The sequence below is a fragment of the Nicotiana attenuata genome, chromosome 9, assembly GCF_001879085.1.
Source record: "Nicotiana attenuata strain UT chromosome 9, NIATTr2, whole genome shotgun sequence".
Lineage (NCBI taxonomy): Eukaryota > Viridiplantae > Streptophyta > Magnoliopsida > Solanales > Solanaceae > Nicotiana > Nicotiana attenuata.
The window spans coordinates 39,824,511-39,851,084 of NC_031997.1; the positions used below are offsets into that span (position 1 = coordinate 39,824,511).

General features: G+C 34.4%; 3 protein-coding genes across 10 annotated transcripts; 2 read left to right on the top strand and 1 right to left on the bottom strand.

Annotated features, from left to right (window-relative positions):
* On the top strand, positions 4,587-12,021 carry LOC109232286 (F-box/kelch-repeat protein At3g06240-like). 6 transcript variants are annotated; one of them, XR_002068933.1, is made up of 4 exons: positions 4,588-5,942; positions 6,339-10,367; positions 10,513-10,858; positions 11,515-12,021. XR_002068933.1 is itself a non-coding variant. In XM_019397995.1 (2 exons), exon 1 carries the CDS (start codon positions 4,796-4,798, stop codon positions 5,897-5,899), a length of 1,104 nt encoding a protein of 367 aa, XP_019253540.1. In that variant the 5' UTR covers positions 4,588-4,795; the 3' UTR covers positions 5,900-5,942; positions 11,515-12,021. The 6 variants fall into 6 exon arrangements, 2 of the variants coding, with proteins under 2 accessions (XP_019253540.1, XP_019253541.1); XR_002068934.1 differs by having other exon boundaries at positions 11,566-12,021; XR_002068935.1 differs by lacking the exon at positions 6,339-10,367 and having other exon boundaries at positions 4,587-5,942.
* Positions 10,516-10,982, bottom strand: LOC109232670. The gene is made up of 2 exons (XM_019398425.1): positions 10,893-10,982; positions 10,516-10,848 (listed from the first exon to the last, which is right to left on the bottom strand). The coding sequence occupies exons 1-2, from the start codon at positions 10,980-10,982 to the stop codon at positions 10,516-10,518; spliced, it is 423 nt and encodes a 140-aa protein (XP_019253970.1).
* LOC109232288 (F-box/kelch-repeat protein At3g06240-like) lies at positions 15,042-19,315 on the top strand. Of its 3 annotated transcripts, none has more exons than XR_002068937.1 (2): positions 15,042-16,403; positions 17,626-19,315. XR_002068937.1 is itself a non-coding variant. In XM_019397999.1 (2 exons), exon 1 carries the CDS (start codon positions 15,726-15,728, stop codon positions 16,365-16,367), a length of 642 nt encoding a protein of 213 aa, XP_019253544.1. In that variant the 5' UTR covers positions 15,050-15,725; the 3' UTR covers positions 16,368-16,403; positions 18,969-19,315. The 3 variants fall into 3 exon arrangements, 2 of the variants coding, with proteins under 2 accessions (XP_019253544.1, XP_019253542.1); XM_019397999.1 differs by having other exon boundaries at positions 15,050-16,403; positions 18,969-19,315; XM_019397997.1 differs by having other exon boundaries at positions 15,051-16,403; positions 18,811-19,315.

The following is a 26,574-nucleotide window of genomic DNA, read 5'->3' on the forward strand; positions in this document are numbered from 1 at the left end:
ATATATATATATATATATATATATTGCTATATATATATATATATATATATATATACATATATATATATATATATATATATTGTGACATCTATGCGTAGTAAAACACTTCTTATATAATTGACCCTAGTAAGTGTCAAGTCGACCTCTCGTCTCTACTTCTTCGAGATTAGACGAGATACTTACTGGGTACATATTGTTTATGTACTCATACTACGCTTCTGTACTTAATTGTACAGGATCTGAGGCAGGTACATCTGTCTATCAGTCTGGTGCGCACGTTTGATCGTAGTCCGAGATTCCACGGTGAGCTGTCCCTTTTCCTATGCCGACCAGTAGCATGATGGAGCCTTTTCTGTATTTTTGCTGTCTATTCTAGTTCTGACAGTAGGGTAGACTATTCTTTTGTATATTCTACTAGATGCCCTTGTACTTGTGACACCAGGTCTTGGCACACACATTAGTAGACTATTCTTTTGGGGTTGTATAACTATTTCGGTTTGAAATAAATCATTTCTTGTTTAAAATTCAAATTAGAGTTTGCGCTAACTGTTTTGGAAAAATAAAACAAAAACTTATTAAAAATTCCGCGTTGCCTTGCCTGACAACGGTGTTGGGCGCCATCACGACCTGGAGTGAAAGTGGGTCGTGACATTATACTCTTTAATTCAATATCAAATTCTAGAAATACTTAATTAATAAAAGGATACTTGACAATTGCACGTCAAGTTCAAATGATACATCTAATTTTAGAGGAGACAAAGATATTATTATTACGTCCCTATCATTTAATTTATGTATATCAAGTATACTCATTATCATTATTTAACTTTTCCCTTATATTTCGAAGTTTTTAAGTAATTAAATTTTATGCATTAAATCCTTCACTATCTGAATTATATTTTAAATTTTTAATATTGTACTTATTATACGTATTCTTTTTTATTTAAATTATGTAAATTTTTATTTTATAACTCAAACATAATTTTAATATAATATTTATATAATTATTTTAAATATATTTACACATCGAGATGGGGTACACGTGCAAAGTGCGTACCCTAAGACTAGTATAAATAGAAAAAGACAATGGTGTAAGGCATGTATTATTCACTTGATAAGAACACTTTTCAGAGGAATATTCTCTCTCTCTAGCAAAGATACAAACTTTACCTTTTCATCAATATTCTCACTCACATTATTCCAGACTTTTCCATCAGACCCAAGAATAGTTTGAACATTCTAGGATTTGTCTGTCATTCATCATTGTCAAGAGGAACAATCATCTAATTCATTCATTTGGTTTTAACGTACCATTTCTTTTGGTTTTAAAGTACGATTTCGTTTGGTTTTAAAGTACGATTTCTTTTGGTTTTAACAAACTATTTCTGTAAGTGGGTAGAAGCAGGAGCACTCGCTCAAATACGCGAGCAGGAAGTAATCGCCTTCATATGGAAAAACATCGTATGTCGTTTCGGCCTCCCCAAAGAGATCAGCTGCGACAACGGACCCCAATTTACAGAAAAAAGGTCGCCGAATTTTTTAAGAAATGGCGTATCAAGAAAATACTCTTAACGCCATATCACCTCGCGGGTAACGGGCAAGCGGAGTCCTCCAACAAATCAATACTGAACATCATGAAGAAAAACTTTAAAGACGCCAAAGGGCTATGGCCGGAAGTTCTACCAGAAGTACTCCGGGCCTACCGAACAATGCCAAAGAAGAGTACAGGAGAAACGCCTTACTCATTAGTCTATGGGGCTGATGCTGTAATACTGGTCGAAGTGGGAGAGCCCAGCCTGAGACACTTCCACGAGAGTGGGCCGAAGAACGACGAAAGCAGAAGGCAAGAGCTCGACGACGTCGAAGGACGAAGGGATATGGCCTACATAAGGATGATCGCCCAAAAACAACAGGCAGAATGCTATTATAGCAAAAAGGCAAAGGTCAAACCACTCAAAGTCGTGGACTACATGCTCAAAGCTAAAACACAAGCAAGCAAAGACCCAGGGAAAGGAAACTGGGAAACAATAGAAGAAAAACTACTACCAAACAGACGGAAGCACAGGATGGCTAGTTTATTGCTTGACCTCTCAAGACTTGTCCAGCTCGACCAATGAAGGGACTAAATAGACGGGGACTGGGACTGGAACGCAAGCCAATGCCCGAAAAATATGTAAATTTCTCCAAGTGTATGAACAAAGCACAAATACATGAAGTTCATTTCTATTGCTCCAAATGTACAACCAACGCAATGTCGCCTAAAAGTTTGTCACCTAAAAGTTCACAACACCGACAAATGCCACACCAAGAGGCGCACTGTCACGACCCAAGTTCTCCCTACTTATAAAGGTTTTCCTCGCACAACCGTAAAGAGCGATATTTATAAATATAAACATGAACTTGAACCATATTTGCGCAATTTATTTATTCATATAAATTGTCGTGTTGCTATTACAACTGATATTGGTAGAAGTGGTAATGACTGTGATTACCTTACTGTTACCAGTCATTGAATTGATGAGGATTGGATAATGCAAAAGCGCATTATTGCTTATAGAATAATCAATTCACGTCATACATGGCAGTTTATTGCTAGACTTACGGATATTTGTAGATATTTTTGCATTAGTGATGAAATCATGTCAGTTTCAATGGATAATGCTACTAATAACACAAATGTTGTAGCCTTGCTTATCACTACACTAAGTCCTGCATTTAGTAACATTTTTCATGTTAGATGTATTTGTCATATTTACCATTTAATTGTGGGTGATGATATGAGAACTTTAAATATTGAAATTGAAAAGGTTAAAATGGCTCTTAACTGGCTTTTTTATTCAGGCCGTAGAAATAGACTTAGAGAATATTTTAAAAGATACGATGAATTTGGCTTAAGAGAAAGAAAAGTTCCTAAACCTTGTCCAACTAGATGGAATTACATGTATGAAAGTTTAGTTGTTGCATATGAATATAGAAACCCCATAAACTCAACGTTTAATGCTCATGTAAGTGATGATGATGAGCACCTTACAAATGCAGATTGGGCTAATGTTAAAATGCTTGTAGATTTTCTAGAAAACTTTCATATTGCTACAAATGAATTTTCTGAGAAATATTATCCTACTATTTCTAACTGTTCAGTTTATATTGCAGAACTTGCAAATTTGTTTGCTCATTTTTCAGAGGGTGGGAAAATTTATAAACTTGCTATTGATTCTATGAGAAAAAAGTTTATAAAATATATTTTTCCTATTCCCCCGATTTATGGTGTTGCTGCCTTGTTAAATCCTACTATGAAATTAGGAGGTCCTCAATTTTGGTATGAAACTGTTTATAATGGTTAAGCACTTGAAGATGAGGAGTTGTCTAAACTTCCGGAAGCAATAACCTCAATTAAAATAAATGCTCAAACTATTTATAATGCTTATCAAGTTGCATTAGATCATGCTAGATCAAATGTTCTAACTCCTTCTTCTTCTGGTTCTCAATCATCTAAAAGAACCGCGGGAGTAAGAGCACTTAGTACTTGGGCGGGGTTCAGAAGTTCTCAAGGTTCAACTACTATTGATTTTTCACAACTAAATGAGCTTGAAGTTTATTTACAGGGAATTGAGGAAATGAATCCCCACGGCTCCTTTAAGATTTTGGAGTGGTGGAAAGACAAAGGAAAAAATACTTTCCGGTTCTTTCAAGGATGGCCCGAGATATTTAAACTATTCAAGCTTCAACAGTAGCATCGGAGAGCGCTTTCAGTCAAGCAAGACTTCAACTCGGTGATTATAGAGCGTCTATGAGGGAGAACTTGGAAAAATCAGTACTTTTTAGAGATTGGATCCGTTCGGAAAGAAGAAATTTTGGACTTGCTGAATCACAACCAGAGGTAGACGAAGTTTACGAAGAAATACTAGCTGAACTTGCGGAGGATTCTGCTTCGCCCGGAAGCGGTGATGACCAAGCTTCTTTTCCTCCACCACCAACGGAAATTCCTCCAGACCTTAATGGATTTATGAAGTTTGTAAGAGATACCATATAACTTGTATGAACAAAAATTAGTATGTATTATGTAACTTGTATTTTGCACATCTTGGTTAGTTTCTTTTTCTACTCAATGGTGGTATTAGCACCTTGTTGTGCTCATTCAATAGGGGAGAGGAAGACTAAGAAAAATATTGCCATATTTTTTTAATACTATAATAAAATTATAACGCATTGCTTTGAATATCTCTTTACAATATTTTTGTCTTTAAATTTGAATTAAAAAATTTAGGTCACAATTCTATAATATAATTTATAAGGAATAGCCTTAGATATTTTTATTACCATCTTTTTTTCTCTAACTTCTATAAAATTAAAAAAAAAAGTATCCGTTGGGCCCACTTAGGTTCACTTGAACCCACTTAGGCCCGAGGCCGGCTCACTTAGCCCGGAACTATTAGTTCGTGGGCCCGATTCCGAGCCAGTTCCTATAAAAAGACCGCCAAGACTGGGACCGCGAGGCCGGGATCGGGACTGGGACCGTGAGGACCGGCCCACTTTGCCCACATAGACACGGGACCAGCCCACATGCCACCCTAGTATTAACCTTGCCGTCCACCTCTACCTCTCTTGATATCCACTATTATCAAGCTCTCGCACCTACAGCATCTCCGAGGCGAAATTGAACAATTTGTGAAAGTTGAATGGGCAATTTGACCCTTTTCCCAAACTTCCTCTGAAATGTGAAACCAGCTCCAGAGCAAAGGCGTATAGAAAATACTAACCACAGTAAGAGTCGATCTCTCCTCCAAATCCAACTATGGCGATGAGCAAAGCTGCAAAACTACCCGAAGAAATCATAATTGACATACTTTCCCTCCTACCTGCAAAGTTTATAGGCCAATATAGGTGCGTGTCAAAGCAGTGGTGTAACCTTCTCTCAGACCCACAATTCATCAAATCTCACCAAAATATCCATGCCCATAAAGGAGAAGAGAAACTCATCTATGTCTCTTGGTTTTGCGAACTTCAAACTATCACGTTTAACCACAACCCCCAAAATGGAATCGATATCATCTCAAGGACGCTTAATTTGCAGCAGCTTTCAAACAGCTGGGTAAGTGTTGCTGGCTCATGTAATGGCTTGGTCTTGGTGATTAAGAGGGAAGAGGCTAAATATATGATCAATCCCACTACCTTAGAGTACCATAACATTCCAAATTTTGATTTGGCTCTTCCTGTGCCAGGTAGTTGTAGCATGTATGGTTTCGGGTACGATACTCTTAGCGATGATTATAAGGTGGTTACTCTTTCTTATTATGATTCATTTGATGAAAATGAGCCTGCAATTACGGACACTTTTGTGGATATTTACTCTCTTAGAAAGGGTCTTTGGAAGAGACTTGAGAGTTCTCCTTATGATCATCCACTTAGTGACCGTGCTTCTGGGGTTTTGGTGAATGGGGTTTTGCATTGGTTGGTCTGTAGAACTTCTCCGTATTCATTTTTAATTGCTGCTTTTCATTTAAGTGATGAGAAATTCTTGGAGGTAGCAGGACCTACTGGTCTTGGTAGTAATTACTCACTGTGTAATCTTGTGGTTCTTAGAGGGTGTCTTTGTATATTCACCGGTATAGGTAAAGACATGGACACAGTTACATGTTGGATGATGAAAGAGTATGGGGTTAAGGAGTCTTGGACGAAATTTACGATTACAGAACCGAATTTAGATAGATCTATGTGTACACTATTGTGTTCAGTGACTGATGATGATGTTCTATTGGATATTGACGAAGAGTTGGTTGTATACAATATGAAAGAGAATCAACGTAGGGATCTGATGGTTGATGCATCTCTTATTATGTATGAAGCTCGAACCTTTATGGATAGTCTTATCTCTCCTTCCTTTGTCGAAGGAAACTGAAGGCTAATGTATTGTTTGATGCGCGAGATGATGCTGTATACAGGTATTACGAGAACATTTTCTGCTGTATTATCCACCTTTATCCTCTTTCTCCATTAGATTATTCAAAGGCGGTTGTATTTCAACAGTACTATCAAGGATGCACCTTTAGCCAAATAAGTTGCCTTATAAGGAGTATTGCCGGTTTTCTTATTTTACGCCAGCTGCTATCATGTTACAAAATGTAGTCTATGAACCTGTAGGCTGTAGCCTAAAGTGTAAACAACAACATTTCATGGCTTTACATCGGTTTATTGTAATGCCGTATAATACCCTTCATCGATTTGCCGTAACAAAACATCAAACTCGTATCAACCAATCAAATTTGTTGAATAATTAGTAATCATCTAGATTCTTATATTTGATAAATCGAATTCACACTGTTCTGATGCTTGCGCAGGAATTAATTTGCTTCCTCTTAATTCAAGTTGTTCCTTAAGGATTGTTCATCTTTCACTGCCTGACAGAAAGAAGGCATTCTTTTGCAGTGCACTTCCTCATGTCTTGGTTCATTGTCATTCTGACATCGTAGAGAATTGACAATTTGAAGTTCTATTAATTCTTTGAAGTGAAATGTCATTGTATATTCAATATCTTACAACGAAAACAATATAACAACTAAGGTCACTTTTGGATGTGGGAACTTTGTTGAGTGTAGTATGTCTTAATTTTCTGCAAGGGATGTGATGGATAGAATATTTGGATGTGAGAATTTTTATCTTAATGGTGTGTGTATATAGCATTTTGTCTTCTGTTCATTGCTTTTGGCATTATATTCTTCATGTCAGATTATATATTAGGACATATTTGTCTAAAGAAGAGTTGAGTCAAGTCGTTGCTTCTTGGTACTGTCATAAATTAAATTACTCTTACCTGATTAAAACAAAAAGAGAATTGAGTCGAGTCATTCGTCTCTTTATCCAGGTCTAAGTCCGTTTGAATCTGTGCAATTCATGCTAGAGTGGGTTCAAGACCCATTTTAGTTAAGCATTTAGCAGACTATTTATGTTGAGATAAATGCTGAATTCACAGATAGGTTCCAAAAAGTGTTAAATGAACAAAAAATCCCACAATATTTGAGGACAGATAACACAAAATATATTGCAAGTCATGAGCTGAAAGGAAGTACCTTTTTTTTTTCTGATAAGGTAAAATTTGCACCAAGCTGGTAGAAAAGAAAACAGAGTTCATGCAAAGACCAACCAGACAAGCTGCTACTCTTTCCTTCCTAACAACTCTAAAAAATCCATGTATTGGTCCAGGCTAACTAATAGATTGCGTTTACACCAGAAAAAACGATTATGCAAACTATATTCTTGACTCTAGAAATATGATATCTATGCACTTCAAAGCAAGCTTTGTTCCTCTCCATCCATAAGGTCCATAAGATGCAAAGTGGGATGGTCTTCCATATCTGCTTCAGCCCTCTGGAAACCCTTTGAGACTGCCAATTTCTAATAATCCCCTTACATCTTTAGGCGTTACCCATAAGATACCACGTCTGTTCAGAAAAAGTTCCCAAGACTGTCTAGAGAATTTGCAATGAAGGAATAGATGATCAACTGTTTCCTGATCTTCCTCACATAAGTAGCATCTACTGCACAGAGAAAAACCCCTCCTTTAACAGCATGCTTAACAACTTTTAGCTGAGAATAATTTATCTTTACTAGCTGTCTAAACAAGGAATCCACCTGACTTTGATTAATCTGGACTGAGTTACCTGCTAGAGTATCTGACAAAAATCCTCTAGTTCCTCGTCATTCAAATTTCTTCTAAAATCTATCTGCCACTAAATTAAAAACTTCAAAGACTGACAGGAACTGCCACTAAAAACATCCAAAACAGAGCTGAAAACTAGCACTTGCTTAAGATACAACCACTATATGAAGTTCTTTTCACTTGTCTTTGGAAAGAGCGCGCTCTAGGAATTGGCAATTTTTTCGTTGAATTTAATCAACCCCACAACCTTAGAGTACTGTAGAATTCCAATTTTTCATTTTGATCTTCCCATTCCTTGTAGCTATAACATGTCTGGTCTAGGCTATGATTTTGCTAGTGATGATTATAAGGTGGTTACTCTTTCTTTTTATTATACTGATATTGCGCATGAAAATTTGGACACTTTTATGGATATCTAAAAGAATGGCTGTATGGAGGAGATCTCAGAGTTTAACTTATGACCATGAAGTTCCTTTCTGCTATTCTGTGATTTTGGTAAATGTTGCTTTGCATTGGTTGACTAGAAAAACTCCTAATCATTCATATATAATTGTTGCTTTTAATTTAATTGATAGAAATTATTGGATTTTCCATTACCTACTACTCTTGATAAAGGTAATTATGCGTGGATTAAGTTTGTGGGTCTTAGAGGTTGTCTTTGTATGTTCGCTTGGACGCAAGAAATCAACATTGATATCTGAATGATAAGAGAGTATCCAGGACCAAATTTAAGATTACAGGACCTAATATAGATTATGGTATGAGTCTTTGCCGTCCCTTGTGTTTAGCGAGTGATGATGTTGTATTGGATGTGGATGGAGACAAATTGATTGTCTACAATGTGAAAGAGGATCAGTGGAGGTATATGAATAACTACTATGTTTGAAGGAACTAGAAACTTCATGGAAGTCTTGTCTCTCCTACGTTTGACAAGGACATTGAAGGTTACTTCATTACTTGATGCAAACTTCTGAGATGATGTTGTATTCAGGTATTACCCAGACATTTTCACGGTCTCTCATTCATTTGGTGTATTTTGTTTAATATGTTTAATTTGGTCCCGGTATGGCGGTATTTAATTCGATAATAAACCCCATAGAGTATCGTGAATGGTAAATCTTTCCTCATAGAGCCTAAATTGCATGGACTCTTCATTTATGGTGTTGCACCTGTGTCGACACGACGCCGACACTAGTATGGGTGTGGGATACGTTCCGGATCTGGTCAATTAACATTGAGTACTTTGACCACAAACTACTTAGAAATTAGAGATAAGATTTGGCATTTTGATTTCTCAAGATAAAAGCTACTCTAGATTTCTAGATGGTTACCTACAACTTAGAACGAAAGATTGAGTTACTGCACTCTACAAGCTAATGTAAGTTTTCAACATAATGTTTCATATTTAGGCATATTTTGTAGCTTTATTTTTAGATATTGCCAAGTCCGCACCCGTATCTGTACCCCTAAATCTTAAATTTAGATCATGAAGGATCCGACCTCTAGATCCGCACCCATATCGGATACCCACACCCGAGTCCAAGCAACTTAGCATAGAGCTTTGTGATGGTAATTCTTCTGTCCTGAAGAAAATATACAATGATTGGTTCATTGGTTGTATCATATAAAAATGGAAATGCTTGGAATTGTAACTTGCTTCAATTCAACATCATAGAATGGTGGCTATTTAAGGGGAAAGAATAATTCAATTTTGAGCACATGCAGTCATGAAAAGTAATAGTTTTAGATGTTTTGACTGAATCATGATTAACTCATTTAAAATTATTGTTGGCCACTCTGTTGGATACTGTTTTAAGCAATACCGACGGTAAAACTGTGATCTAGCTGCTCTAGAAACTCAAAAAAAAAAAAAAAAAAGTTAAGCTGTCTACCTTCTTGATTGTATAATTGTCAAGATCTATCACTACAAAGACTCTAAGATAGATATTGGTAGCTGTCTACCTCCTTGATTATAATTGTCGAGATCTATCACTACAAATACTCTTAAGATAGATATCGGTAAGCCGTTTACCTCCTTGGTTGTTAGTTGTCAAGATCTATCAGTAAAAAGACACTTAAAATAGATCTATTGGGTAGTATCACAGCTTAAGAAGCTAACCACCCTGCTGGTTAGTGATTCATCGTATTTTCTATTACAATAAAGACTCTCAAGATAGATATCTGTATCAAAAATACATTGATAAGAGTAACTACTGAGGAAAAAGGCCCTTAATTTAAACAACCTCATGTTATTGTTCAAGAATCAAGGCATAACAATCCCTATGTTATTATTTTACAATCCATATACTGTAATGTATGTTAACTAATCTGTAATCCTAAGGACCCTTTGGTCTATTGAATATTCAAGGAATACCCTAGTTTAACAAATCGACTTTAGGATTCTCCTAATAGTTTCTCCTTTAAATCCAACTTTGGCAATGAGCAAAGCTGAATTCGTACCCCAAGAAATTATAACTTACTTGCCCGACTTCCTGCAAAGATCATCTGCCAATATAGGTGCATGTCAAAGCAGTGGCGCAATCTTCTTTGAGATCCACAATTCCTCAAAGCTCACCTCACCGTCCACACCAATAAAAGAGCTCATTTTTGTCGCTGGTTCTCACTCTCTTTACACTATCATCTTTAACCACAACTGGAATCAATGCCATTTCAAGAAAGATTAAGTTTCAGCAGCTTTCAGACAACTGGGGTAAGTGTTTTTCTCTCATGTTATGGCTTGGTCTTGGTGGTGAATAACAAAACTATTAATGTTTTAATCAAACCCACAACCTTAAAGTACCATACGGTTGCAAACTTTCATTTGGCTCATCCTCTTGTGCTTCGTCGCTTCGCAGGCATTAAAATTCAACCTGGAGTATCTTTACTTGTTTCACATCTGGATCACAGACGGTGTTATCTGCATACAAGAGATGGGAGATGTTCATGTTGTTATTTTGTCCATTGTTCACCTTGAAGCCCTTGAGCCAATTCTCATTCACAGCAAAACGAAGCATTTTGCTTAACCCTTCCATAACCAATAAAAATAAGAAAGGGGATATTAGGTCACCTTGCCTCAGACCCCTTTGAGTAGCAAAGAAACCTTGTGGAGAGCCATTTATAAGAATAGAGGATCTGACTGTGCTGATACAGTGCCAAACCCAGTTCAGCCACTTTGTGCCGGAACGCGATTCCTTCAAAACAGTGAGTAGAATGCGCAATTAACATGACCATATGCCTTTTCTATATCAAGCTTACACATTATGCCTGGCCTCTTCTCTCTCTTCCTGGAATCAATGCATTCATTTGCAATAAGTGATGCATCCATAATTTTTTAATTTTCTTTTTCTGTAGTGATTTCTGAATTTTGTCCCCTTATTTGATTCAATAAAATGATTGCTACTGACCCATAGAGTCTTGTGAATGGTAATTTCCTTCCTGAAGAAATCTTTTAATAAGAATTCTTCCTTCCTGAAGAAGATACAGTGATTAATTCATCAGAAAATATACAGTGGAAACTGTATTACGTAAAATGAGTCACACATGCATATCGTACTTGAATTGGTGTCTATGCTGCTTTAAGGAAGAAAAATAATTAACTTTGAGCATATGCAGTCTCGAAAGAAAGTTTTAAATGTTTAGGCCCTTCTCTGAATCATAAGCTAATCTCTCAGCTTGAATTATTGTAGGTTCATCTTCTGTGCTTTACATTTTTAAGCAATGTGAGGGTAAACTATTATGTAGCTGCTCTAAATTCTGGAAAAGAGTTTATATAATCAACTCTTAATCAAACTTATCATACATCGATTTCTTGTAATGCCGCATAATACCAAATTGATTTTGTTCTGTTGCTTGCACAGGAATTAATCTGCTTCTGGTGCCCTATTGATTGGAATGTTGTGTTTGTGCAGAGGCCGGAATCTCTATATACTTTAATCCCAGGGGTGTTCCTCTTTCATTATGATGTTGCAACTGTTAGAATTTCAAAACTGAAGACAAATCACCATGATAGAAGAAGAGTATTCGAGTAAAACTTGCACTTATGATTTGAATCTGGTGAAGTACACAAAAGCAGTAATCAGAAAACGTCTCGAGAAAAGTTCCCATTTGTGTTGCAGTATCAAAATTTCTAGCTCTGTTGTATGTTTTATTGCTTATCAGATATAACTGTGATCTGGCTTTAGTTTCACTGTTCCTTGAGCCGAGAGTCTTACTGGAAACAACCTCTCTATCTTTGTAAGGTAAGGTAAGGTCTGCGTACACACTACCCACCTCAGACCCCACTTGTGGGATTACACTAGGTTGGTTGTTGCTGTTGTATATAACTGTGTTTGACAAAAAAAAAATGACAAGCAATTTCAAATCAATGCAAGTCAATAGAATAGTTGCATAGATTGAGACGTGAATGCAAAGCAAATGTCTGGAAAGTTGGTTCGACCCTTAGCTCTCGTTTTCCCATTTTAACATCTTCACTTGACAAAATGAGTATTTAATTTGTAAACATCTCTAGGAGGAAGGATGACGGTAAAAAATCGAGATGGGATCGGTGTGATTTTGGAGTATATCTGTAAATAAAATAAAAATATATGACACTTATTTGATGTGGACCCTAATGTGTTAGGGGCGTCTATTACTTCTTCTATCCCAAAAAGATTGATACATTTTAGATATTAGGAGTCAAACAAGTTTCTTTTTTTATTCAGCTTTTTAATATGCCTTTCAAAGTTTTGAATTATTAATTATTTTGACTTGTAATACTTTTTTTGTAATTTCTAATTTTGTAAATTTTATTTCAAAAATTTAATAATTTAATATCAGGTCAAAATTAAAAAACTTAACTCTCGATGATGAAGTAATTCTCATTTGGCAGAAAAAAGACGCAATCAGAATTCGCGGGTCGAACATTCCCAATTTTCTTGAGAAATCTATACTAAATGCCCACACAATCCAAAATAATTACCCATATGAAAGCTTTTTACAAAATCTACCTATTCGGCCGAAACATTTTACCACCTTTTCCTTTTGCCTTTTGATTTGTTTTCTCAGTGCTAGCTTAATCTAGTGGAAAACATTCCCTTTACCCTTTAAAGTGCAAAATCCTAGAGCTTTCTCTTTAAATAAACTATGAAATCTAGTTGACCCCTTTTTTTCATGTAATCTCATCACTTTTTTGTCAAAATCTCATGCTTGCTCGGATTTTGCACTTCGTAGTTTTTGCTGAAATTAAAATTTTACAGATTTTCTTAAAGTCTTCTTCCAAAATTCCAAATGTATGTTTTTCAACTTGAAGATTTTAATATTAGATGAAGTGGGTGTATATTGCTTATAGTACCTTCGAGAAAGCTTCCCAGATCTGAATATTTATGCGTATTTGAATATTCACTATTGTCGGGCTTAAAGCTCTTGAATATAAAAATTTTATTTTGAAGATTTCTTGTTTGATTCAAAGCGGGTGTTATTAAATATTTCTTATAGTACCTTCTCGAAGTTCATACTGAAATTTGATTGCATTTGGTGTTGATTTGAGGTGATTGAGATCGAATTTTTTAGCTGAAAGTCGACAAAGAACATAGTTACCCAACAGTATACCGCTACAGTATCCAATATGTTGTAGGAGTTTATAGCTATATTACAACAGTATACTATAATAGTATACAATATACTGTACCGGTATACTGTAATAATCGAAGAAGACCACAATTACCTAATAGTATCCCGCTACGGTATACAATATACCGTAGGAGTATATAGCTATGCTGCAACAGTATACTATTATAGTATACAATATACTGTGATAGTATATTGTAATAATATGTAATATACCGCAATAATATATTGTAATAGTATACAATATATCATAATAGTATACTTCAACTGCTTTTTTGTTGAATCAGCTAGGTGCTATTGTGCAAAGCTAAAGTCATAGTTATAATAACATTTTATTGTTCTACTATACAATATAATATAACAATATATAGTAATAAATAAGTCTTTTTTTAATTTTTAATATTTTTTCAGCTAGGTACTTGCAAATATTTTCTTAAATGAATTTTTTGACGGAGTTCCATGAAAATAATGGGAAAAATCTTACTTTATAGTTGTTCTGATTAAATTTTTACCGAGTCATGTTCGAAATGTCAATTGAAGGCTATGGCTAAATTTTGAGTAAGTTTGGTGGAGATTTTCGGAGTAAATTTTGAAATTTAGGCCAATATTAAATAGAACTAGCAAAGAAGATAAAGCTGTATTGTATGCCAACATGTTATACTATATGTTATATTGGTATATAATAATTAATTCAAAAGTATATCATTAATTATACAATACACCACTAATTTTCTTGAAAGAATAAACTAGTACTATATGATACCTTGACAGGATATGATATATACCATATGGGTATCATAGAGGACCAATGATTTTTTTTTTTTTTTTAAGAATGAACCAATCCTGTATGATATCGTGTTAGTATATGATATATACCAGGTTGGTATCATAGAGGACTACGGACTAGACCTTTATGATACCCTATCAATATATGATACTATGTTAGTATTTGATATAATCCATGTGGCCCAAAAATGACCACACCGGTGAAATACCAGTAAAGCCCTTCATTTCACATTTGGCTTAATGGACATTTTTCCCTCCAAAATTAGTTAATAAATTTTGATTATCCCAAAATATTGATCCCATAAATTATCATTCTCTCATGCATGGGAAGATAAAAAGCCTTCGTATATACGGATGACGGCCTTCGTATATTCTCTCATTACATTTTTTTTAAATACAATTACGTATTTTTTTTAAATGCAATTTATAAGGATGGGAAGATCAAAAGTCTATTATGTATACATAATATTGTTTTTTTATTTATATGGTATACCTTGTCATACNTCTTATAACTGACCTACAGAAAAGAAAATGGGAAAAAGCAAGACATATATATATATATATATTATATCATTTATATTAAAAAAAAAAAGGTGAACAAATATTTATTATATTAATTATCTTTTTATTATTGCACGGAAAAAAAAAAGAATAAAGGAAAGGAGCAAAAAAAGTGAATAAAATTAGATCATGCAAAAAAAAAAAGAAAATAAACTGACAAAAGATTTAAATAAAATTAGAAAAGAAACAAGAAAAAGGAAAAATGGGAAAAGCCAAAACTGAGCAAGGAATCAGATTTTGGTGGAAAAAGAAAATAAAAAATAATATGATTGAAAAATAAACATAAAAGGAGAAGAAAAAAAAAAAGCAAAGCATAAACAAAACGAGAAAAAGAAGAGGCAATTACCCACAAACACTACAATGGGTATGAATGCAAAGCATAAACAAAACGAGAAAAAGAAGAGGCAATTACCCACAAACACTACAATGGGTATGAATGCAAAGCATAAACAAAACGTGAAAAAGAAGAGGCAAATACCCACAAACACTACAATGGCTATGAATGATAATTAGTTTGATGGGTAGAAAAATAAATGGATAGACAAGGGTAATTAATTTGATTTATGGGTAAAACTATAAAACTCCCAATTTTGTTTGAGGTCAGCCCAGGAGCAGAAAAATGCCCTAGTCAAAGAACGCCACTTTAGGTGTATCTACAGTTTCTCCTCCAAACCCAACTATGGCAAACAGCAATGCTGCTGCAAAAATACCTTAAGAAATCATATATGACATATTTACCCGGCTGCCTGCTAAGTCCGTTGGTCAATTTAGGTGTGTATCAAAGTACTGGTGTTCTCTTCTCTCAGACCCAAAATTCATCAAAATTCACCTCACTCTCCATTCCCACAAACATTTAGTAGATAAGCTCATTGTTGCTAGTCATTTTCTTCGCACTATCACCTTTACCCACGACGCCCAAGGTGAAATTGATGTCATATCAAGAAAGCTTGATCTGCAGCAGCTCTCAGACCACTGGTTAAGTGTTGATGGCTCATGTAATGGCTTGGTCTTGGCGATTCGTAGGGGAGAGGCTAAATATTTGATCAACCCCACTACCTTAAAGTACCATAAAATTCCAAATTTTGATTTGGCTCTTCCTGTATCAGATAGCTGTAGCATGTATGGTTTTGGCTACGATGTTGTTAATGATGATTATAAGGTGGTTGCTCTTTCTTACTATGATATAGATGAGCCTGATATAGTTGATACTTTTGTGGATATTTACTCTTTGAGAAAGGGTCTTTGGAAGAGACTTGGGAGTTCCCCTTATGATCATTCACTTACTGACCCTGCGTCTGGGGTTTTGGTAAATGGGGCTTTGCATTGGTTTGTTAGTAAAACTTCTAATCATCCATGTGTACTTGTTGCTTTTGATTTAAGTGATGAGACATTCTTGGAGTTGCCAGTACCTCCTACTGATTACAATTACTCTTTTTTTGAACTTGTGGCTCTTAGAGGGCGTCTTTGTATGTTCACCAAAAGTAACACAATAACAATTTGTTTGATGGAAAACTATAACATGTCTTGGACCGTACTTAGGCTTACGGTACCAAGTTTACATGATTCTCTTTGTACACCATTGTGTTCAATGACTGATGATGATTTTGTAATGGAGGTTGACGAAAAGTTGGTTGTCTACAACATGAAAGAGGATGATTTGTGGGATCTGGGGGTTGATGTTAGTTGTGATATGCATACAGCTCGAAACTTCATAGAAAGTCTTGTCTGTCCTTCCTTTGGCAATGGAACCGAGGGTTAATATAATGCTTGATGCGCGAAATGGTTGTCTGTACAGGTATTACAAAAACATTTTCACGTTTTCTTATTCATTTTTAGTCTTTATAGAGATTTTTGAATTTGGTCCCCATATTTGATTCAATAAAATGGATGCTACTGGCCCATATAATTTTGTGAATGGCAATTCTTCTTTCCCGGAGAAAATATACAGTGAAGACTTTATCTGAAAATATGGTGGTTCACAAAATAATCCATCTTTTCTCTGGTTTTTTAGATTCGTAATGAGAAGTATAAGAAGAAGAATTCAACTTTGAGCATATGTTGTCTCGAAATAACAACAACAACAACATACCCAATGTGATTTACAGTGGGGTCTGGGGAGGGTAGGGTGTATGCAACCTTGCCCCTACCTTCTATGAGGTAAAGAAGTTGTTTCCAACATACCCTTGGCTCAAGAAAACTGTTTTCAAAACAAGTTCAAAAATGCAAGAGTAAAAAGTATATGATGAAATTACTGAAGAAAAGAAAAATATTGATAGTAAATATAGTAAAATAACCAAATTAAAAGAAACAACAATAGTAATAAAATTGTATAATAAGATAATAATTGATTAATAATAATACCTATAACGAGAATAGGTAGCAAATAAGGTGCTCTAAACTAGGACCAAGCTCTCCCATAGAAAAGAGAGAAATTGCTCGACTATCTACTAACCTTCTATGCTAATCTTCAATGTCTATGCTCTCCTATTTAGGGTTATTGTCCTTGGGGAGCTGAAGATGTGTCATGTTCTGTCTAATCACCTTTCCGCAATTCTTGCTCGGTTTACCTCTACCTCTTCTTAGATCTATCACTGGTAACCTCTCGCACCTCCTGGGATATCTGTGCTCCTCCTCTTTACTTGCCCGAACCATTTCAGCCTCGCTTCCCGCATCTTGTCCACCACGGAGACCACTCCCATTTTGCCCCGTATATCTTTGTTCCTAATCTTATTTCTCCTAATATGCCCGCACATCCATTTAAACATCCTCATTTCCGTTACTTTTATCTTCTGAACGTGTGAGTTCTTAACTGGTCAACACTCTGCCCCATATGACGTAGTTAGTTTAATAACCACTCTATAGAACTTACATTTCCATTTTCTTTTTGTTTTTAAGCCTATTGGCTGACATTGGCATTAAGACTTAATGAATTTATTTATATATTCCTACCTTCTTTTTTCATTCACTAAAACCTACGGTTGAAACATAATCGGACTTTGTTGGTTTTGTGCCAATAGTGTTCTCTCGTCTTTCTAATGGTGAATCGCCGAAGCCAAATCCATCTTGCGCAGAGGGGAGACGATGATCGAAGTCAGACTTGAGTATGGGACGAGAACTCACTCATTTTGATCCCCTTGTTGACCAAGCAAGGTCGCACGAGAACACCTACGGAACACTCTCTTATTGGTGGCACATATGCTGTCTCGAAAGGAAGTGTTAAATGCTCCGTCTCTTCTCCGAATCATGAGCTAATCTGTAAATAAAGTAACTCATCTTCTGTGCTTTACATTTTTAAGCAATGTGAGGGTAAAACTGCTATCTAGCTGCTTTAAATTCTGGAGAAGAAGTTTATATGGTCTATCTCCTTGATTTTGACCCTAAAGACTATACATCGACATTTGGTAGTAATTATTGTTTATAAAGGTAATTATGACAAAGCGAATACTTGCTGAACTCTTGATACAGAAATATGTTGTTAATTTCAGATTTTAATTTACTTGCTACAATAGGAGTTAATTGTCCGCTGTATTATCCACCTTTATCCTCTTTCTCCTATAGATTATTCAAATGCCTTTGTATTTGCTTTGTCTAGAGAAACTATGCTTGCAATTCTGATAAGTAAACTATTTCTGCAGTAGTATCAAGGATGCACCTTGAGCGAAATCAGTTACCTTTTTTAGGTAACCGGGAAATCCCTGAGAGTGGCCCTCATGGCCCAAAACTCAGTGGATAATGGGCCCGCCCCTCTACCCTTCTCCACTTAAATATCAGGCTTTTGTCTGCATGTGGGTTCGAACCAGTGACATGCGCCTAAGCCACACATCACAAGCTAATCTCTTACCATACATTTCTGGTTTTCATATTTTTTTCAAGCTGCTACAAAATGAACATAGTGTTAAATGAGCATATTGGAGTTAAAATTTTAAGTTTTTTATGTTATATTCTCTAGTATTATTTATAAAAACATTATAATATTATCTTAATTCTTAACTATATGAGAATATAACATAAAAATCTTAAAATTTCAACTCTAATATGCTAATTTAACACTATGTCCCCCAAAATCCCCAACGCCCCTGCAAAAATTGGTTTAATTAACTAGAATTAATAGTCGAGGGTAAAGGGCATCATTTCATGGCTTTACATTGGTTTCTTGAATTGCCACATAGAACCGTATTGACACTGTTTTGATGCTTGCATAGGAATTAAGTTTCTGCGGACATGTCCTGGTGCACAAGGTAGGGGGTAAGGTCTGTGTACACACTACCCTCCCCAGACCCCACTATGTGGGATATACGGGGTATGTTGTTGTTGGACCTGTCCTGGTGAATATATTGAATGCAATGTTGTGTTTGTGCAGAGGCCTCAATCTCTAAATAATTTTATATCAACGGTGTTACTTCTTCAGTATAATGTTATACAATCATTATGATTTCACATCTGAAGAAAGATCACCATGATCGGAGAGTTTTCAAGAGAGACTTACATTTGTGGTTTGTATCTGGTGAAGTACAAGTATTGCAACACCATCCGGAGAAAAGTCCCCTTTTGAGCAAACTTGAGATTTATTTGTCGAATGTTATATCTCCGCTAAATTTCTCAACATTGGAATGATGTATTTGCATTATGTTTTCCTATCATGTGAAAGCAGCAACATTCTCCTTTATATTGCAGTACCAAAAAATCTAACTTTGTTATGTTTTAGCTTATCAGAAATACCTGTGTCTAATTCTCTTCTTTCTGTTGTTGGTGGAAAATGTTACAAATCACCTATTTCCTGGTGTGCTGTTGCCACTAGAACAGGTAAAATAAGAAGTTTAACATTAAAGAGTTTCCAAATATAAATAGATGACATTTTTTTTTAAGAAACAATAAAGAGAGTCCTATAAAGTAGAACAGATGGAGTATGAGGTTATTTAGGTTTATAAACCCAATATCTAACAGCTTGTTTCGATGGTTGTTACGCATAGTTTCATAATGTACCGTATCGTACTGTATCGTTTTGTACTGTATTGTTTGATGAATATAATGTTTGGATAGATTGTGTCGTTTGCCATAATTTCATGATATCACGCACTAGCAATATGAAGAATAAACTTGCAATATTATAAAGAAAAACTATGATACAAGATAAAATTACTATATAAAAAGGTAGGGTAAATGATAAAATAAAATAATTTAATAATAATAAAGGGTGAGATTGAGAGAAAAAGGCAAGGTAATGACGCGACCACACCAAATCGGTCGTTACATAAAGTGGCACATTTCGTCGTTATGTAACGGCGAATTTAATGATACGATACAATAAAATTAAAGTTACAATCAATACAAACATTATATTTAAAGGGTGAAAATCATTTTCGCCCTCCTGTTTTGTGTTAACAACAAAAAATTCTCTTCCAATTTTTGAAAAAATAGACATTTTCTCCGTCATATCCTACTCAACATCTATTTTGCCTTACCAAACTGGAAGACATGATAGGCAGCGACGACATGGCCCTGCTTAACATATATATAGGGGTGTACAAATTGAATCGGAAAATCGCATCAAATTGAAAAGTTAATCCGATTAAGTTTGATTTGATTTGGCTTGGTATTGAGTAAAAAAATCCGAACCAAACCGACATATAAATATATAATATATAATTTTTATATATACTTTTAAGATTTTTTATAAAATTTTCTTTAAAAAATATCTAAACATATTTGTGATTCTCTTATGGGATGTAATAATTTAGTTAAAAATGAGGTGCTCCATGTTTATTAACTTTAAATAATGGGTTGTATGATCACTTTCTTATCAAGTGTTAGTGAAATGCGTCAATCTCTTTGTTCTTCCATATTCATATGTCAAGATCTATTAAATCACCTTGTTGTCTTGTTGTTTTTATTCTGCTTTTATATGCCTTTTGGTACTGTCCCTTCTTATTTATATTTTTATTAATGTGGTGCTTATGCTTTTCTGAGCCGAGGGTCTATTGGAAACAACCTCTCTATCCTCACAAGGTAGGGTTATGGGGTCGGCGTATACACTACCCTCCCAGACCCCACATTGTGGGATATACTGGGTATGTTGTTGTTGTTGTTGTTGTAAGATATTAAGTTCTTATATCTTTTTCAAACTTGAAATGGTATTTCGATAATTTAAAATTTAAATGGAATATATCACTTTATAGGTTCATATTTATTTTTATGTTTAATTATTAAATTCGATTAACCTTGAAAGTGTACATTACCGTAAAATTATTGTCAGACGACTAAAAAATAACTATCATGTGTTACTAAGAAAAATTTTCCATAAGAATATTTTAATAGATCATATATGTGTCAATTTTTTCAATTTTTACTAAACATATATTTACTTATAAAAAATTTAACAAAGTAAGAATAAAATATTCATAAAACAAAAAAATCCGAAAAAAACCCGACAAAATCGAACCAATCCAAACCAATATAATTGGTTTGATTTGATTTTGATAAAAATCGAACCAACTCGGTCCACGTACACTCCAACATATACATAATTGAACACATACTGAAAGATGTTGATAAAATGACACTATTATTAATAATTATGGGGCAACTTATTGAGGCTAACGGACAAATCTGTAGATAGAATATTTGATGAGAAAGAAAATTGGCCCATTTTCAAAACTACAAGCAAACTCTCTTTCAGGCATATCTACCTTACCCTAACTTGTTAGAGTCAATTTGGAACATAAAGGAATGAGTTCAACAAGAAAAGGCCACTTGATTTCAATATAACAAAGTTGTGAAAGTCTTTTGTTGTATTTTTATTTTCAATATCCCACTTAGTCTTTCAATGAGTATGCCTTGACGTCGTGTTTTATACCGTTGTATTAATTGTCATGGTCGGTTGCTTTATGTTCATATAATGCATGATTCTCTGATTGCTGATCGAGCCGATTCGATGACTTTGTATGAATTAGGGTTTTTGATATTTTTGATCTTATTCTTAATCCAATGTCGAAACAAGGTAGCGTAAGTGCATAGTAGCTAGTCAGTGGGGTTAAGAGAGTGCTTTGTTAGTGTTCTCAGTCTTAGATCAACTTTATTTGGTCAACAACGGGATATAAAACGAGCAAGTTCTCGTCCCATATATTCAAGTCTAACTATTCTATGCAATTCGACTCAATCTCTTTGTACCATCACCACCTTCAGAGCCTGACACGCATAGAAGAATTTTCATATAATGTATTTTCTATATCCATAGACTAGTTTATCATTTACAAGTGATGAATACGAGAAGAATTGATCTAGGAAAACATGTCAATATGGCGTATAATCAATGTTTGCCATAATGTTTCCATTGACTGTTGCTGACTACAAATGATGAACTTCTGTACTTTGAGATTACTCAAATCTTACTATCTCATCCATAAAAAAATAATATTTTTATTCAATTCTTCCTCCAACTATTTTTAAATAAAATAAAAATATTTGAGTGGCAACTTTAAAAATGGGGACAAGTAAAACCGTCAATTTAGATATTTGAACTTTCCTAAAATTTCAAATGTACCCTTGCAATCACAAATCGAGGGTCGAACACTTCTAAACTTTCTTTGAACTAGGTGCGTGCATAGTTTGGGTAAATCCAAAATTCATATTTGATTTTTTTTGAATTTTTGGTTTAGATTTTCAAATTATGAATTGGATTTCAAATTTAAATTTTAAATTGTTTGGATTTCGGATTAGATGTTGGATTTGGTACTTTGAATTTTTGGATATTCGAAAATTAGAAATTTTTATACATGATATTTAATCCATTATCCATATGTAAATAATAATAAGTACAATACCCTACCCATTAGAAATTATCTCATAATATTCAATATTTTTACTAAGTTACTGATATAATACTTTCTATTTTGATATGATTTACTATTGCTAATTTTTATCGGCCTTATTAATATCTCTGTTGTATTTTCTTGATGATGATTTTATTAATTTATTTGAATGATTGTGGTGAGAATGAGAACTTTTTAGGCAATTTAACGTAGAGGTGTCTAACGGGCCGGGTCAGCCCGTTTCCGGACCGGCACGGACCGGTACAAGGGGGCCGGGTGGGGCTAGGTTAAAGGGGTAGGGTGTTTGGTTCGTTCACCTATTTTCAACCTGTTAACCGGACCGGTCAAACCCGTTCAACAGAAATACTGTAGAACCGGTTATATCGACCCGACCCGGACCGGTTAATGGCTAGTTTCTTTTCTTTTTTTTTTTTTTAAATTTTTTGATTGGCCCGTCCATGTTAACCGTTGGCAACGCTCACCTGCCAAGGAGCCGTTGCCCAACGACTGATTTGCACAATTAGCCCTTTTTGGGCCTTTTTTTAAAAAAAATTAATACTTTTGTAATTACAAATTTAACCCTTTGAAAAATTATAAATACACCCCCCTCTTCTCTATTTCTTCACTCATCTCTCATTTCTCAAACTCAAATTCTCAATTCAAGTTAAATCATGCCTCGTACTTCTAGAGTGCGCTCATATGTTTGGGAACACTTTGAGGTGGTAGAAGAAATTGAAGAAGTTCAGAAAGTAAAGTGCAAGAACTGTGGTCGAGTCTTAAATCTTCGTCCAAAGTGTGGCACATGCAATTTAATTAGGCATATGAAGAGTTGTGTTGAGCGTCCTCCGAAAATTTGTATTTAAGTTGATTTTAGACAATTTGTGTTATTTTAAAATCATTAGACGTATTTATGCTTAATGTTTTAGTTTGTTAGATTAATTTGAAGTATTATTATGCATGAAAATTTAGTTTACTCTTTATTTGTTAATTTACTTGTTAAATGCAAACTTCAATTTGTAATTTTGAAATAAATGTAGCACTTGCAATTTATAAGTGCAATTTTTTTCCATCTTCATTGTATTCTTTATATTTTTACTTTATATTAATATAACTTACAATAGTTATACAAAATACAAAAAAATATTGAAAATTACACTAACCCGGCCTGACCCGGCCCCTTGTACCCGTAATCCTTACGGTTCATTTTTTACCTGGATGAATCCGAACCCGTTAAACCCGATAAGTCCCAATCCGTAACCGGCCCGGACCGCAACCCATTCTGTTCCTAAATTTTGAGGAAAAAACATAACTAGGCAATAATTTAAAATTTCTTACACAGCCTTAGCAGATTATCTTAATTTACAATTTTGGCTATCATGTATTTGCATTTCAGTCACTCTATCTATTAAACCGGCATCTCATCACCCGAATCCCTGCGAAAATCATGTTGTCGTTAGCTAATTTCACTCTGGATAGACTTTTATCTTTTAGGAGTGTTTATCTTTATTTTATTGGTACTTGGTAATAATGATTTTAATATTTCTCTCAATTTCAATTATGGTGGTTGTAATGAATTATATGCTATTATATGTGGGATCCTTTTTGCTCATGTTTCAAGTCGTACTTCTTATGTTTTAGTCCATCATACTTCTCACCTTTTTCTTTTTAATTATTCGGAGTAGAACTAATATTTTTTTAGAAACAATAAATTTGTTCAATGAGTAGAAAAATTCTTTTGTTTTTTGGGTTTGTCAAAAAAATTGTAAACTAGTAATAATTAATAAACCGCCCGATTTTGGTATTATATGTATATAGACCATATATTTTATATATATATATATATATATATATATATATATATATATATATATATATATATATATATATATATATATATATATATATACTGCTTATATAAGTATAATATATATATAAAAAATGCATATGATATATCCCGTATATATTTTATTATATATATACACATGATATATTTGAAAAATATACAACTCATATATGTTGTATATGCAGTTCTTATGAATTAATACCATTATATACCTTGTATATATTAGATGCACAGTGGTAATAAATTATTAAAAAGTTCACTAGGACTCCTCTACTTTCACCTCTAATAAGAAGAGAGAGAGATTTGAATGTTAAATGAAATTTGGAAAAGAAGAGAAAGAGTATGAAAAAATGAAATAAAGATAAGAATCAATCCCATGATTAGTGCATTATGTTTACTCAGTCATTGTGTGTTTAATCTGTAAAAAGAATTGCTATTTATGGAATAAACAAAAAGTAATGCCATTTTTGCAAATAATTCTAAAAAAATGCTCAACCGTGTAAAAATCTCCTAAATAATAATATTAAATAAATAAATAATGATGTTCCTACCCAGACCGGCCCGACCCACCCATTAGACACCCTTATTTTAACGCGAGCAAAACCGAGAATACGAAAGGGATTTTTTCTTACCTATACCATGTATGAAACCTTATTACCAAAAATGTGCATAATTCCTAAATTACCCGTCCAGTCCACATTATTTCTACAGTTTTTGTACCAATCATTAAAAGCTAATTAATAGCAGCTGTATCTTCCTATTTTTGCGAGCTAAATTTTAGGAGCAGAATATTCTGAACAGATTTGGCGTGAATAAGATCATATCATATCACGGAAATCGCTCATCTTCAATTTATAAACAAATTCTGTTCGTCGAAATCAAAATATCAGTTCGTCGCTACAAATCAAACTATCAGTTCATCGAAATCAGAAGCTCAATTCCAAATTGTAGAAATCAGTTCTGCAAATCTCAGTTTGTCGACTTTTTTCATCATTCCCTAATCAAAAAGTTCAAGTCAAATTGTAGAAATCAATTCTGCGATTCTTTGTTATTCGTCTTTTTTTTTCTGAATCCAAAAAATCGAAAAAGCGACAAAATATTGAACAATAACTCTGCAACGACAAGCAATCATGTCCAAAATCCCAATCATGCTACATTCTAATAAAAATTGGGATAGTTATGGCAGATTTAGAGATTTTCAAGTTGATGGCATTGTGCTCGATGAGGATGCAAGTTACAGTATGTTGATTTCTACAATTGCAGAGCAATTAATGATTGATACTTCAGAAAAAATTGTAGAAATCAAATACATTGTGAATGAGAATTGTCCTCCAATGGAGATTAGGAACAATATGAGGGTTAGTGTGTATATGGAGACAAAAAAGGAGAATAAAAACTTAGGATTGTATCCGTTACTCATAAGTGTACGAGATTTCAATATGGGAGTCTGATTTTACAATAATATCTACAAAATACCTACATTTATCTACAAATAAACTACAGTGTGGGATATGCCAGCCTCTCCCGTCATAGAGAAATATCAAAGTGAGATTGTAGATAATTTGTAGACAAATTGTAGTTAATTTGTAGATTGTAGATAATTTGTAGATATCATTGTAGATTAAGGCTGTATGGTGGGCCGGACCCGGGCCTAAATGGGCTAACCGGGCCTGGGCTTAGCGGTCCCGGGCTCTGGCGGTCCCGGGCTTCACGGTCCCGGGCTTTGTGGGCTCAACGGGTAGGACCAGCCTGTGACGGGCCTAAGCCCATATGGTCCTGGGCTAAATGGGCCGGGCTCGTGGGCTTAGCGGGCCTAACAGGCTTTATTTATTTCCAGGCTTTTTTTTTTAATTTTTTTTATTTAAGGCAATTTCTTGTAAACCATATATGTATGTATATATATAAATTGCTCTTATGCATGGCTATATAAATATATGTAGTATATATAATATAGAAATCTAATTATTAAAGTGTTTGACGTAAAAGTAAAATAACAAAACAATAGTAAAACTAAATTGGCATGCATAATAAATTAATAACAAAGTACAATATGAAGCATAAATACGTCTAATAATTTTAAAATAACACAAATTGCTGAAAAATCTTAAAGACGAATTTGCGGATAAATATCCTCAACACAATACTTTATATGCCTCCTTAAAATGCCCGTGGTACACCCTGAACGAAAATTTAAGACTCTTCCACAGTTCTTGCACTTTAATATTTGGCCTTCTTCATTTTCTTCAAGCACTTCATAGTATTGCGAAACAAATAAGCGCACTCTTTCCGAACGAGGCATGATTTAACTTGAAAAT